The following is a 12,840-nucleotide window of genomic DNA, read 5'->3' on the forward strand; positions in this document are numbered from 1 at the left end:
TTTTTTAGCACACATAAAGTAATAGGAGTAACGAGCTTGCCAAATTTCATCATGATATCTTGAACGACTGCCAAATTACAGCTTGCAAAACTTTTAAATTACCTTCTCTTAAAAGTGGGCGGTGCCACGCCCATTGTCCAAAATTTTATTAATTTTCTATTTTGCGTCATAAGGTCAACGCACCTACGAAGTTTCATCGCCTTATCCGTCTTTGGAAATGAATTATCGCACTTTTTCGGTTTTTCGAAATTTTCGATATCGGAAAAGTGGGCGTGGTTGTAGTCTGATTTCGTTCATTTTGAATAGCGATCTGAGATGAGCGCCCAGGAACCTACATACCAAATTTCATCAAGATACCTCAAAATTTACTCAAGTTATCGTGTTTACGGACGGACGGACGGACGGACATGGCTAAATGAATTTCTTTTTCGCCCAGATCATTTTGATATATAGAAGTCTATATCTATCTCGGATTAGTTTATGCCGTTACGGATTATCGTTATGCGAACAAAGTTAATATACTCTGTGAGGATGTTCAATATGGGTGATAGAGGGAGATACAGAATGTGATCACGATAGTCACTTTCAAAAACAGCTGATCCATTCTATTTGCAGAAGATATCAAATTTGTCTAATCCACAGTGCTTGTAGACACTTCTGCTTTTTAACAAAGACAAATTCCTGCTGAAAATCTAAAAACAAGAAAATTTATTTGTGAAAGGGGCTGCAAGTCATAATTTCTTTTTTTTTACAACATTTTGTTATACAAATAAACTGTTATGATATGTTTTGTTATACAAATGTGATAGCTCAGTAAGTAGAGTGCACGAACCCTTCGACTCGAAATTTTCCGATCACAAATAATTTTTGTTTAAAACAAAAGTGTATACTTACTTCTCTGGTTTAAAATTCAAACCAAGTTCACGCACTCATTTTCACGAAAACCTGTATGACCTAAATTTCAAACCAAATTTGATTTTGTTATAAATGTATGTATGTACCTATTTAGTACAAAAAAGTATCAGATTTAGGCACAAACTTTTAACCGTGTAGCTTTTTCCCCGTTGTCTAGTTAATAATTTTTTGACATCATTTCTAAATTTTTTATTTTGTATTCTCTTTTTGTAGTTTTTGTATTTCTCTCATATTTTTGTAGTATTGCAGTTTAGTTTAACTTTGAATAGTTTTCGTTTTTAAAATTGTCATTTTTGTTTATTTTAGATGGAATCATTATCACCATTAAAGTCATACTTAGGGTTAATGAGAAGAATACCGGAGCATGAAAAAACTCAATTACCGCAAAAACCAAAACCGTTATATAAAAATTGTGTCACAGTAAGATTTTCGATCATAATAATAGTTTTTAAATGACAGCTGGTACATTAACCCATGTTCGCTACAGGGGCTTTTTTGGGGACAGTCTGAGGTTCCCGAGCATTTTCGCATTGTATCTGCATTAGGTGTCGTCATTATTTACAAGCACAATTGTGCAAAATCGATGCACACAAATTGCTTCCGCTTTTTCATTAGTTGAATGTGTTAGTCATTGTGGATAAAACAAGTGTGATATCTTATCCGTCAAATGCCTGACAGGGTGTTCAATATGGCTAATTTTTAGTGTTTTGACAGGGTGTTCAATATGGTTGCGCATAGGGCCGGCTATCTTCAGCGGGTGATAGAAAGAGATACAGAATGAGACAGTCAATTAGAAATCAGGTGATCCATTCTATTTGTAATTTTGACGTCTATGCAGAAGTTATCACACTTGTCTTAACCACAATGGTGTTAAGGGCCAATTAATGGTGACTTATAACCACAAAACCATAACCAGATAAAACAGCTGATCGCAATCAATCAATGTAATCGATTAATGATGCCATACCATAACGCTAACGCCATAACCATACCATAGCCAACCAATAGGCTTTTGGTTTCTCGCCATATCCATAACCTAAAAATATTTGAGTTGGTGAACTTAATAACTTTTTGTAGATTTTATTCATTGTTTTGGATACGTTATGACTGAGAGACTTATTTTTTGTAGAATATGTTTGTAATGTTTTGTGTTTTCTTCATTTTTATGAAATTTTCACGATTTTTAGGTTAAGGTACCATTAATCGATCACATTGGAGATGGTTATGGATATGGGTGTGGTTACGACCATAGTACAGGGCTACAAGTAGGATATGTAGCAGCACGCACATACACAGCCACGCTCACCTGATAAATTGCTTGTACTTCTTAGTTTTTTTGTGGATGCTATTTGGCACTGTTGTACTTCTTAGGTCCAAGAAAAGTGTAGTAGCTGCTAACGAAAACTGCGGTAAATTTTTATCGTAAAATTACAAAGAAATGCCCTTATTTACTTTCAAACGAGCACTTAATTACATCCCTCTTTAAAATATATATGTTTTGGACAATTTTAATTAACAAATTGTGATACTTTATTACCGGGGACGATTGCTAAAACACGACCAAAACCGTCGGGGGAGGTATTAATAGACGCATTTTTGCCTCGCTTCAAATAATTCGAATACTTTTTCTCCTTTGGACTATTCATAACAGGACAAAACGCGTCTTTTCATTTCTCTTTTCACATTTTGGGACGGGTTATTGCAGTCAACCTCGGTTTCAAACTGTTTTTCGCGGAGAACTTTTGAACGGGTAGAAAAACTTAGCACCCGTGTTTGTATTTTTAATACTGGAATAACTACGCGTCCTCAGATGTCCCAATTCAAGAGTTTTGTATAATTTTCTGTAGGACCCATATAGGTGCACTACATTTTCATACTAAATTAGTTCAAAAAATTTACCATCACAGCAACCCATATCTGATATTCCGCTCCTTTTTTTGTTTCCCTGCGTCGCTTCCAACGAGGCGAGATGGCCTAGAAGGTTCCCGAGATGGTCAAGATAGTACCTTAATGATGCTTGCTACCGGAACGTATCGGATCTTTTTCCGGCAAAAGACGATCAACATCGATAACACTCCCCAAAACCTTCGGGGAGTATCTTTATCGTTAATACAACAAAAACTTAGAAGATCGAGTGCCAATGGAAATATTGGAAGAGCACATCGCGCTGATAATGTCCAAAATAATGTTGTATTGAAAGGTGCAGCATTTCGTTACTATAATGCAATTGACCCCCAACGGGTTAGGGGGTCAGAATATACCCGCGTAGGTATGCCTGCCGTAAGAGGCGACTGAAATTCCAGATTCAAGATGCTGCGTAGCGCAACAGGTTTCCAGCGCAATATATAGCTTCTCCAAACCCAATTGTCAAACTCACCTATCCCCGGCGAATCCTGTTTCACTAAAAGACGAGGCTCTGGCGTCCCTAAGCTCCTCATGGAACTTGGGGGTGGGGAGGGAGGGATGGCCTGAAGGTTTAATGTGACCACATAAATCGTTCCTGAGATTGCCGGGCTAGCACCTTAAGGGTGCTGTGTTACCGGAGTGTACCGGATCTGTATCCGGCAAAGGACCATCACATCGATAACACTACCCAAAGCCTTCGGGGAGCAACCTTATCGCTACAACAACAACAACAGCAAGGAAATAAAAAGCAGAAATTCCGGGAAAGTGTTCTGCAATTGGGGAAAGTATAGAGTTGGGATTCTACCGGGTATTTACCATTTTGTATTCCTTTTTTGCATATATGTATGTAATACTCCTATATTGCTACAAAAGGCTAGGTACATTCCAAAACATCAGAGTGCCGATATATTGCTGTTTAAACGTTTTTGTTTTTGTATTCCAAAATCGAATGTACCTAAATTTAATTTTTTTTCTTTTCACATAGGCTGTCTTGTTTTGATTTCGAATTCAAAACAAATTGCGAGCATTTTCTATTAGCAATATAGGAGTATTACATATATGCTTTTTTATACTCAGTTGAGCAGAGCTCACAGAGTATATTAAGTTTGATTGGATAACGGTTGGTTGTACAGGTATAAAGGAATCGAGATAGATATAGACTTCCATATATCAAAATCATCAGGATCGAAAAAAAATTTGATTGAGCCATGTCCGTCCGTCCGTTAACACGATAACTTGAGTAATTTTTGAGGTATCTTGATGAAATTTGGTATGTAGGTTCCTGAGCACTCATCTCAGATCGCTATTTAAAATGAACGATATCGGACTATAACCACGCCCACTTTTTCGATATCGAAAATTTCGAAAAACAGAAAAAGTGCGATAATTCATTACCAAAGACAGATAAAGCGATGAAACTTGGTAGATAGGTTGAAATTATGACGCAGAATAGAAAATTAGTAAAATTTTGGACAATGGGCGTGGCACCGCCCACTTTTAAAAGAAGGTAATTTAAAACTTTTGCAAGCTGTAATTTGGCAGTCGCTGAAGATATCATGATGAAATTTGGCAGAAACGTTACTCCTATTACTATATGTACGCTTAATAAAAATTAGCAACATCGGAGAAGGACCACGCCCACTTTTAGAAAAAAATTTGTTTAAAGTAAAATTTTAACAAAAAATTTAATATCTTTACAGTATATAAGTAAATTATGTCAACATTCAACTCCAGTAATGATATGGTGCAACAAAATACAAAAATAAAAGAAAATTTCAAAATGAGCGTGGCTGCGCCCTTTTTCATTTAATTTTTCTAGGATACTTTTAATGCCATAAGTCAAACAAAAATTTACCAATACTTTTGAAATTTGGTAGGGGCATAGATTTTATGACGTTAACTGTTTTCTGTGAAAATGGGCGAACTCGGTTGAAGCCACGCCCAGTTTTTATACACGGTCGTCCGTCTGTCCTTCCGCATGGCCCTTAACACGATAACTTGAGCAAAAATCGACATATCTTTACTGAACTTAGTTCACGTACTTATCTGAACTCACTTTATCTTGGTATAAAAAATTAACGAAATCCGACTATGACCACGCCCACTTTTTCGATATCGAAAATTACGAAAAATGAAAAAAATGCCATAATTCTATACCAAATACGAAAAAAGGGATGGAACATGGTAATTGGATTGGTTTATTGACGCGAAATATAACTTTAGAAAAAACTTTGTAAAATGGTTGTGACACCTACCATATTAAGTAGAAGAAAATGAAAAAGTTCTGCAGTGCGAAATAAAAAACTCTTGAAATCTTGGCAGGTATTACATATATAAATAAATTAGCGGTATCCAACAGATTATTTTCTGGGTCACCCTAGTCCACATTTTGGTCGATATCTGGAAAACGCCTTCACATATACAACTACCACCACTCCCTTTTAAAACTCTCATTAATACCTTTCATTTGATACCCATATCGTACAAACATATTCTAGAGTCACCCCTAGTCCACCTTTATGGCGATATCTCGAAAAAGCGACCACCTGTAGAACGAAGACACACTCCCTTTTAAAAATAATCATTAACGCCTTTCTTTTGATACCCATATTGTACAAACGCATTCTAGAGTCACCCCTGGTCCACCTTTATGGCGATATTTCGAAGCGGCTTCCACCTATAGAACTAAGGCTGACTCCCTTTTAAAATACCCATTAACACCTTTCGTTTGCTACCCATATTGTGCAAACGCATTCTAGAGTCACCCCTGTTCCACCTTTATGGCGATATCTCCGAAAAGGCGACCACCTCTACAACTACCACCACTCCCTTTTAAAGCCCTCACTAATACCTTTAATTTGATACCCATATCGTACAAACAAATTCTAGGGTCACCCCTGGTCCACCTTTATGGCGATATCTCGAAACGGCGTCGACCTATGGAACTAAGGATCACTCCCTTTATCCTTTAGGGTCACCTTAGTCCACATTTTGGTCGATATCTGGAAAACGCCTTCACATATACAACTACCACCACTCCCTTTTAAAACTCTCATTAATACCTTTCATTTGATACCCATATCGTACAAACATATTCTAGAGTCACCCCTAGTCCACCTTTATGGCGATATCTCGAAAAAGCGACCACCTGTAGAACAAAGACACACTCCCTTTTAAAAATACTCATTAACGCCTTTCTTTTGATACCCATATTGTACAAACTAATTCTAGGGTCACCCCTGGTCCACCTTTATGGCGATATCTCGAAACGGCGTCCACCTATGGAACTAAGGATCACTCCCTTTAAAATACTCATTAACACCTTTCTTTTGATACCCATATTGTACACACAAATTCTAGGGTCAACCCTGATCCACCTTTATGGCGATATCCCTAAATAGCGTCCACCTATAGATCTATGGCCCACTCCCTCATTTGATAGACATGTCATACAAACACATTCCAGGGTTTCCCTCGGTTCATTTTCCTACATGGTTATTTTCCCTTATGTTGTCACCATAGCTGTCAACTGAGTATGTAATGTTCGGTTACACCCGAACTTAACCTTCCTTACTTGTTGTATCTTTTTTGGGTATTTAAAAATCATTTGAATCGAGGCTGCTTGGAATTACAATTCATCAATTAAATTTATACGTCATTTCTAATTAAAAAAATTTTCGTTTTGATTTTAAACAAACAACCCAGCAAACACTCGGAGTCAACAATTAGAGGAGTCCAAACTTTGAATCGTTTGCAATCGCTATGAACTCATTCAGGAGCCTGAACCGAATGCTAAATGCTCATATTTTGCCTCTAACATAAGTCTTATACAGGCTTCCTTCCGATATCATATATGAACCTTACTGGCATCATATACTGCTAATTTTGAGTCTTTTAATAAAATAAACTACTTCAGGGCTTTTATGAAGAATTTTTGACACATATCCGAGGCGGAAAACATAGGAGAGAAAATTGTTGTGATAAAACTCACATGACTATAAGATAGAAATTAAATAAGTATTAGATGAATTAATTATTTATTTAGAATAAATTCTCGCAGAAAAATTTCTGAGTTTTTATTCCGGAGCTGCCTAGTTTACTGATTTTAATATTTTTCGTTTGTTCATAATTTCATCAAATTGGAGTCATAAAAGGCTCTAAGGTGATAGCATTTTTTAAGCTGATATTTTTCGGACCCATATTGAACTCCAGAACTGTAAGAGAATACACAAATTTACGCAAACAAAGCTACCCCTCAAACGGCGTTCATAATTTAAGAATCCAAAACGAGTCCAAAATAAGTGGGCAATGTAGGAATCAGAAAAGTGTCGAAACGCGTAGCAGGGCACAAGAAAATTTAATTTTTGCTTTTTATTTAACGGCTCCTAACCTAGCATGCAAAAATAATCATTTATCAACGTCACAGGAGTTTGAAACAAATTTTGAAACTTTGTTACAACAATTTTTCATTTTAATACAAAATGAATTACATTTGTACATTATTGTTACCCTTGCTATTTTTTTTTTGTATAAGAATCGACGTTTTCCGCTCATGGACGCTTCTCGACATTTTTAATATGACCGCAAAGCCGCCACGCTCTGTCCAGGTGTGTCGAACTACATATATATGACCCCAATAAGCGCTGACGATGCCTAATAAATAGGCCATATAGGTGTCAGATATTCAGAGTTTATTAGAGTTAAAAATGACGCCGGAGAGTTCCAGTAGAGTATAATATGAGCTGCTTAAACGCCTTTTAAGACTTATGTTGGACTCTTATTTAGGCTCAAATGATATACGTTAATAGGCTCATATAAGACGACCATTGCAAGAAAGGAGATACATTGGTTTCGGCCTCCCATATGAGCACATACCGACTGTAAACGCTCCAATTTAGATATTTTTCTGACTCTTTTTTTGACTTCGACGGCATGCATTATTGCCTAAATATTTTTGAAAAACGCTGGATTACAGATTAACCGTCCTATGCATAGATGGGTACCCGGGTACCTTTTGCATATTCAAAAGCCATTTTTAAATAATCTACAAATAGGAACGAGTTCAAATTTTGTGGCATCGTATGGGAATAAGTTTTCTACAAAAAGGAGAGAACATTTTTTCAAATATACTTTCATAAAGATGGTTTTTTAATAAATTAGTTTTTTTATTACTAAAATTAGTTTTTTATTACTAGTTCTCATGGCTGGGATACCCAGGTACTAGAGGTTTACGCCGATCACTTTATCGGCGGCGGCGGCGGAGGCTCTATTATATACCGGCGGCGGCGTGAGCTTGATTTTTCTATTTAAAAATATAATATTTAGGAAAGGTTTTGTTTGTATGTATTTAAGGAAAGCAACTTGTTGGCCATTTCGGAAAGATCCGGGGTTTTTGCATCAAGATCTCGCAGACCGTTCAAAAATTTTCAGGAGTAGCTCCTTGCCGAGGGATTGTCCCTCGTTAACTTACTCCAGAGGGGCTTCGGACCCAACCCCGGTCTTTGGAATTGGTACTGCTGCATCTGCTGGAAAGAAATGGAGATACATAAAATAGTCACACTTTTGTCTGTATATCTCGTGCAAAGCGTAGTTTCACAACTAGGGTTAAAACCTAATAATCATCGCGAACACAATTTCTTTAAATCATTTGTGGCTATTAATGATCTATAAATACTCATGACTCTCGTGGCACAGGGTGCCTCCAGGTTTTTCGGCTGTTTTTAAGAGCTACAATTCCCGATATGCGAACAGTAGCAATCCCGACGACCAGTCGCTACCACGCCTCCTGACCCTCACACAATATGCCAGCACAGAAGCTATAGGACTGCGACTTCGAACTCATACTTTTGTCGACGTCACTTTCCTAGTAGCTCTAGGTGTTGCTCCGAAGACTTTCTAACGGTTGTTTTGCCGCGCCATGCTGCCGAGCTACACCAGAGAAACACCTTGAAACGTTAGGGAGTATCTATTCGGCCAAGGATGCCGCCCTCGAAATGATAAGCAGTATAAGTGGATGTCATTGCGGAATGGGTGAAAATCGAATAATCCTCCGCGCATCTACATAATTAAAATTTTACAAGGACCCTGGATACAATTTTTAAAATGTAGACCAAAGTTTGCAGACGTTTGTCTTCACAACATTGATTTCAATAGTCTTCTTTAAACCAAACCGATATTTTAGAATGAAAGTCGACCGATTTTAAGTTGAAAGATGTTAACTGTGGTTTTCCGGCCTTATGATAAAAGAGCTCTTTATGGATGACCGCGTAGCTTCAATTTTCAGACTAATTCGACTGTCCGCTACGTTAGGGTAGTAGCACACACGGTCATTAGTTCGACTGTCTTGGGAAAGCTTTTACTTGTTGTTGTTGTTGTTGTTGTAGCGATTAGGTTGCTCCCCGAAGGCTTTGGGGAGTTATCGATGTGATGGTCCTTTGTCGGATACAGATCCGATACGCTCCGGTAACACAGCACCATTAAGGTGCTGGCCCGACCATCTCGGGAACGATTTATATGGCCACATTGAACCTTCAGGCCATCCCTCCCTCCCCACCCCCAAGTTCCATGAGGAGCTTGGGTCGCCAGAGCCTCGTCTGTTAGTGAAACGGGATTCGCCGCTCGAAGGTGAGGTTGACAATTGGGTTGGAGAAGCTATATATTGCGCTACACAACCCCTTTTACTTCACCACTTTGAGTGTTCTTGCGAAGGACAAAGCCACACCTGGTAAATATATGTACCTTTGTACATTTGTAAAAGGAGCCGTAACGTGTAGGTGATATTTAAACTTGGTTGATAGGCTATAATCAATGTGATTCACTCCAAGGCACTAGGATAGGGCCACCAACTTTAGGAAATGTCAAACCGGGCGACTTGGGTGTTGAAGGATGAAGTTTGAAAATCAAAATTAACATTTCAGACGCTATTGTATAGTTTCACAAATAAACACAGGTGTTTAAATGTAAGCGCGAGTGATTTTTCAAACCCTTTTCATACGTACATATGTCCTCTACTTAAGTATGAGGTAAGAATCCGGATTAAGGATAAATGATTTTGCATCACTAATTTCGCTTATTCTTTCAACCAATCGCAATATAAAATTTTTTTTAAAATCGGCACCTTTTTGGGTAATTTGCTTTTTTTTTAAAAACTTGAGGGTCATTTTATTTGAATTCATTGTTCATTATAATTTTTGAATAAATAAAATAAAAATATGCAAAGTGCGCATATAAATTTATTATTAAACTTTCCTTTTAGTGTTTTGTTTTAAAGTGCGTGTTAAGCTGACAACGAAAACGCCTGTTTTTTTAAATAACTTTTGAACAGTTAGAAAGAGTTAAATTTCGCAATTAGTTTCTTATAACTGGCAGTGATGCGCATCCGTTGATACCTTTTTCGACCATATCCGACCAATTTTCGACATGAACAATAAATGGCCTAAACAGTCTTAAACGAGAAAATATTCTTGAGATTCGGCGGCGGCGGCGGCGTTTATCGGCGGCGTATATCTCTACCAGGTACCACTAGTAGTTCTCACGTATGAACTGCCTTGTGGTACCCGTGTACCCGGCCATGCGAACTAAGAAGAAAAATTATTCATGAACAAGACGGTTGAAACTAATTTAACCGATAGCGTAATGGATAGCTACCCACCAATATTGGACAAATTGGGTTAATTTTGGATTAAATTAGTGTGTTTGTTTCCCATATTATCCAAAAGATTATTTTTACCCTTATTTTGGGTAAATATTTGGGTATTTACCCATTTTTACCATATATAACCAATTTACCATTTGGGTATTTACTCCTTTCCCATCTCTAGGAAAGTACAATTGCACTCATTAGAATATTCACCCAAACCATTGGCTACGTTTCTGGCTAGAGAAATGAATCGAATTTTTTTTCAACAGCATACAAAGATATGACTAAGAACATTTGGTGCGAAAATGTTGTCAATTGCAACATTTTCATGCCAACATTCATGTTAATTATGTATCGTTATGAACGTCAGTATATGTATATCTAAAGAGCATTTCGCTGAATTTTTATAAACTGCCAAACATACTCATATTTTGCTAGCTCAGGAAGAGCTCGCGTCAGAGAGTTTTGATTGACTTGTTATAAATTCAGATTTCAATGTCCATCGATAAGAGGCTCGTATCCGCTCATTAAAGGTTTTTCCTCCAATTTTATACTAAACAAGTAAGGAAGGCTAAGTTCGGGTGTAATCGAACATTACATACTCAGCTGAGAGCTTTGGAGACAAAATAAGGGAAAATCACCATTTAGCAAAATAAACCTAGGGTAACCCTGGAATGTGTTGTACGACATGGGTTTCAAATGGAAGGTATTAAAGAGTATTTTAAAAGGGAGTGGGCCATAGTTCTATAGGTGGACGTCATTTCGGGGTATCGCCATAAAGGTGGACAAGAGGTCACTCTAGAATGTGTTTGTACGATATGGGTATCAAATGAAAGGTATTAAAGAGTATTTTAAAAAGGAGTGGGCCTTAGTTCTATAGGTGGACGCCTTTTCGAGATATCGCCATAAAGGTGGACCAGGGGTGACTAGAATGCGTTTGTACGATATGGGTATCAAATGAAAGGTGTTAATGATTATTTAAAACGTGGTGAGCCTTAGTTCTATAGGTGGACGCCTTTTCGAGATATCGCCCTAAGGGTGGACCAGGGGTGAGTATTTTAAAAGGGAGTGGGCCATAGTTCTATAGGTGGACGTCATTTCGGGGTATCGCCATAAAGGTGGACAAGAGGTCACTCTAGAATGTGTTTGTACGATATGGGTATCAAATGAAAGGTATTAAAGAGTATTTTAAAAAGGAGTGGGCCTTAGTTCTATAGGTGGACGCCTTTTCGAGATATCGCCATAAAGGTGGACCAGGGGTGACTAGAATGCGTTTGTACGATATGGGTATCAAATGAAAGGTGTTAATGATTATTTAAAACGTGGTGAGCCTTAGTTCTATAGGTGGACGCCTTTTCGAGATATCGCCCTAAGGGTGGACCAGGGGTGACTCTAGAATGTGTTTGTACGATATGGGTATTAAATGAAAGGTGTTAATGGTTATTTTAAAAGGGAGTGGGCCTTAGTTCTATAGGTGGACGCCTTTTCGGGATATCGCCATAAGGGTGGACCAGGGGTGACTCTAGAATGTGTTTGTACGATATGGGTATCAAATGAAAGGTGTTAATGGTTATTTTAAAAGGGAGTGGGCCTTAGTTCATTAGGTGGACGCCTTTTCGAGATATCGCCATAAAGGTGGACCAGGGGTGACTAGAATGCGTTTGTACAATATGGGTATCAAATGAAAGGTGTTAATGATTAGTTAAAACGTGGTGGGCCTTAGTTCTATAGGTGGACACCTTTTCGAGATATCGCTATAAGGGTGGACCAGGGGTGACTCTAGAATGTGTTTGTACGATATGGGTATCAAATTAAAGGTATTAATGAGGCTTTTAAAAGGGAGTGGTGTTTTCGAGATATCGATGAAAATGTGGACCAGGGTGAGCCAGAACATCATCTGTACCCGACCGTTAATTTATTTATATATGTAATACCACGAACAGTATTCCGGCCAAGATTCCAAGGGCTTTCGATTTCGCCCTGCAGAACTTTTTCATTTTCTTCTACTTAATATGGTAGGTGTCACACCCATTTTACAAAGTTTTTTATAAAGTTATATTTTGCGCCAAAAAACCGATTCAATTACCATGTTTCATCTCTTTTTTCATATTTGGTATAGAATTATGGAATTTTTTTCATTTTTCGTAATTTTCGAAATCGGAAAAGTGGGCGTGGTCATAGTCGGATTTCGGCCATTTTTTATACCAATACAAAGTGAGTTTAGGTAAGTACGTGAATTGAGTTTAGTAAAGATATACCGATTTTTGCTCAAGTTATCGTGTTAACGGCCGAGCGGAAGGACAGACGGTCGACTGTGCATAAAAAATGGACGTGGCTTCAACCGATTTCACCCATTTTCACAGAATACAGTTATCGTCATA

The 12,840-nt window shown here is 37.8% G+C and overlaps 1 protein-coding gene across 14 annotated transcripts in view; it reads left to right on the forward strand.

Annotated features, from left to right (window-relative positions):
* Positions 1-12,840, forward strand: part of LOC137251684 (uncharacterized) — a 115,407-nt gene that overhangs the window by 80,582 nt on the left and 21,985 nt on the right. The window contains exon 2 of one of the 14 annotated variants that reach the window (XM_067786432.1): positions 1,222-1,335. The exons of the other annotated variants lie outside the window; for them this stretch is intronic. Within the exon in view, the coding sequence (XP_067642533.1) occupies positions 1,222-1,335 (114 nt within the window). The remainder of the gene's footprint in view (positions 1-1,221; positions 1,336-12,840) is intronic. 14 annotated transcript variants of the gene reach the window in all.

The sequence above is a fragment of the Eurosta solidaginis genome, chromosome 5 (assembly GCF_040869045.1).
Source record: "Eurosta solidaginis isolate ZX-2024a chromosome 5, ASM4086904v1, whole genome shotgun sequence".
Taxonomy (NCBI): Eukaryota; Metazoa; Arthropoda; class Insecta; order Diptera; family Tephritidae; genus Eurosta; species Eurosta solidaginis.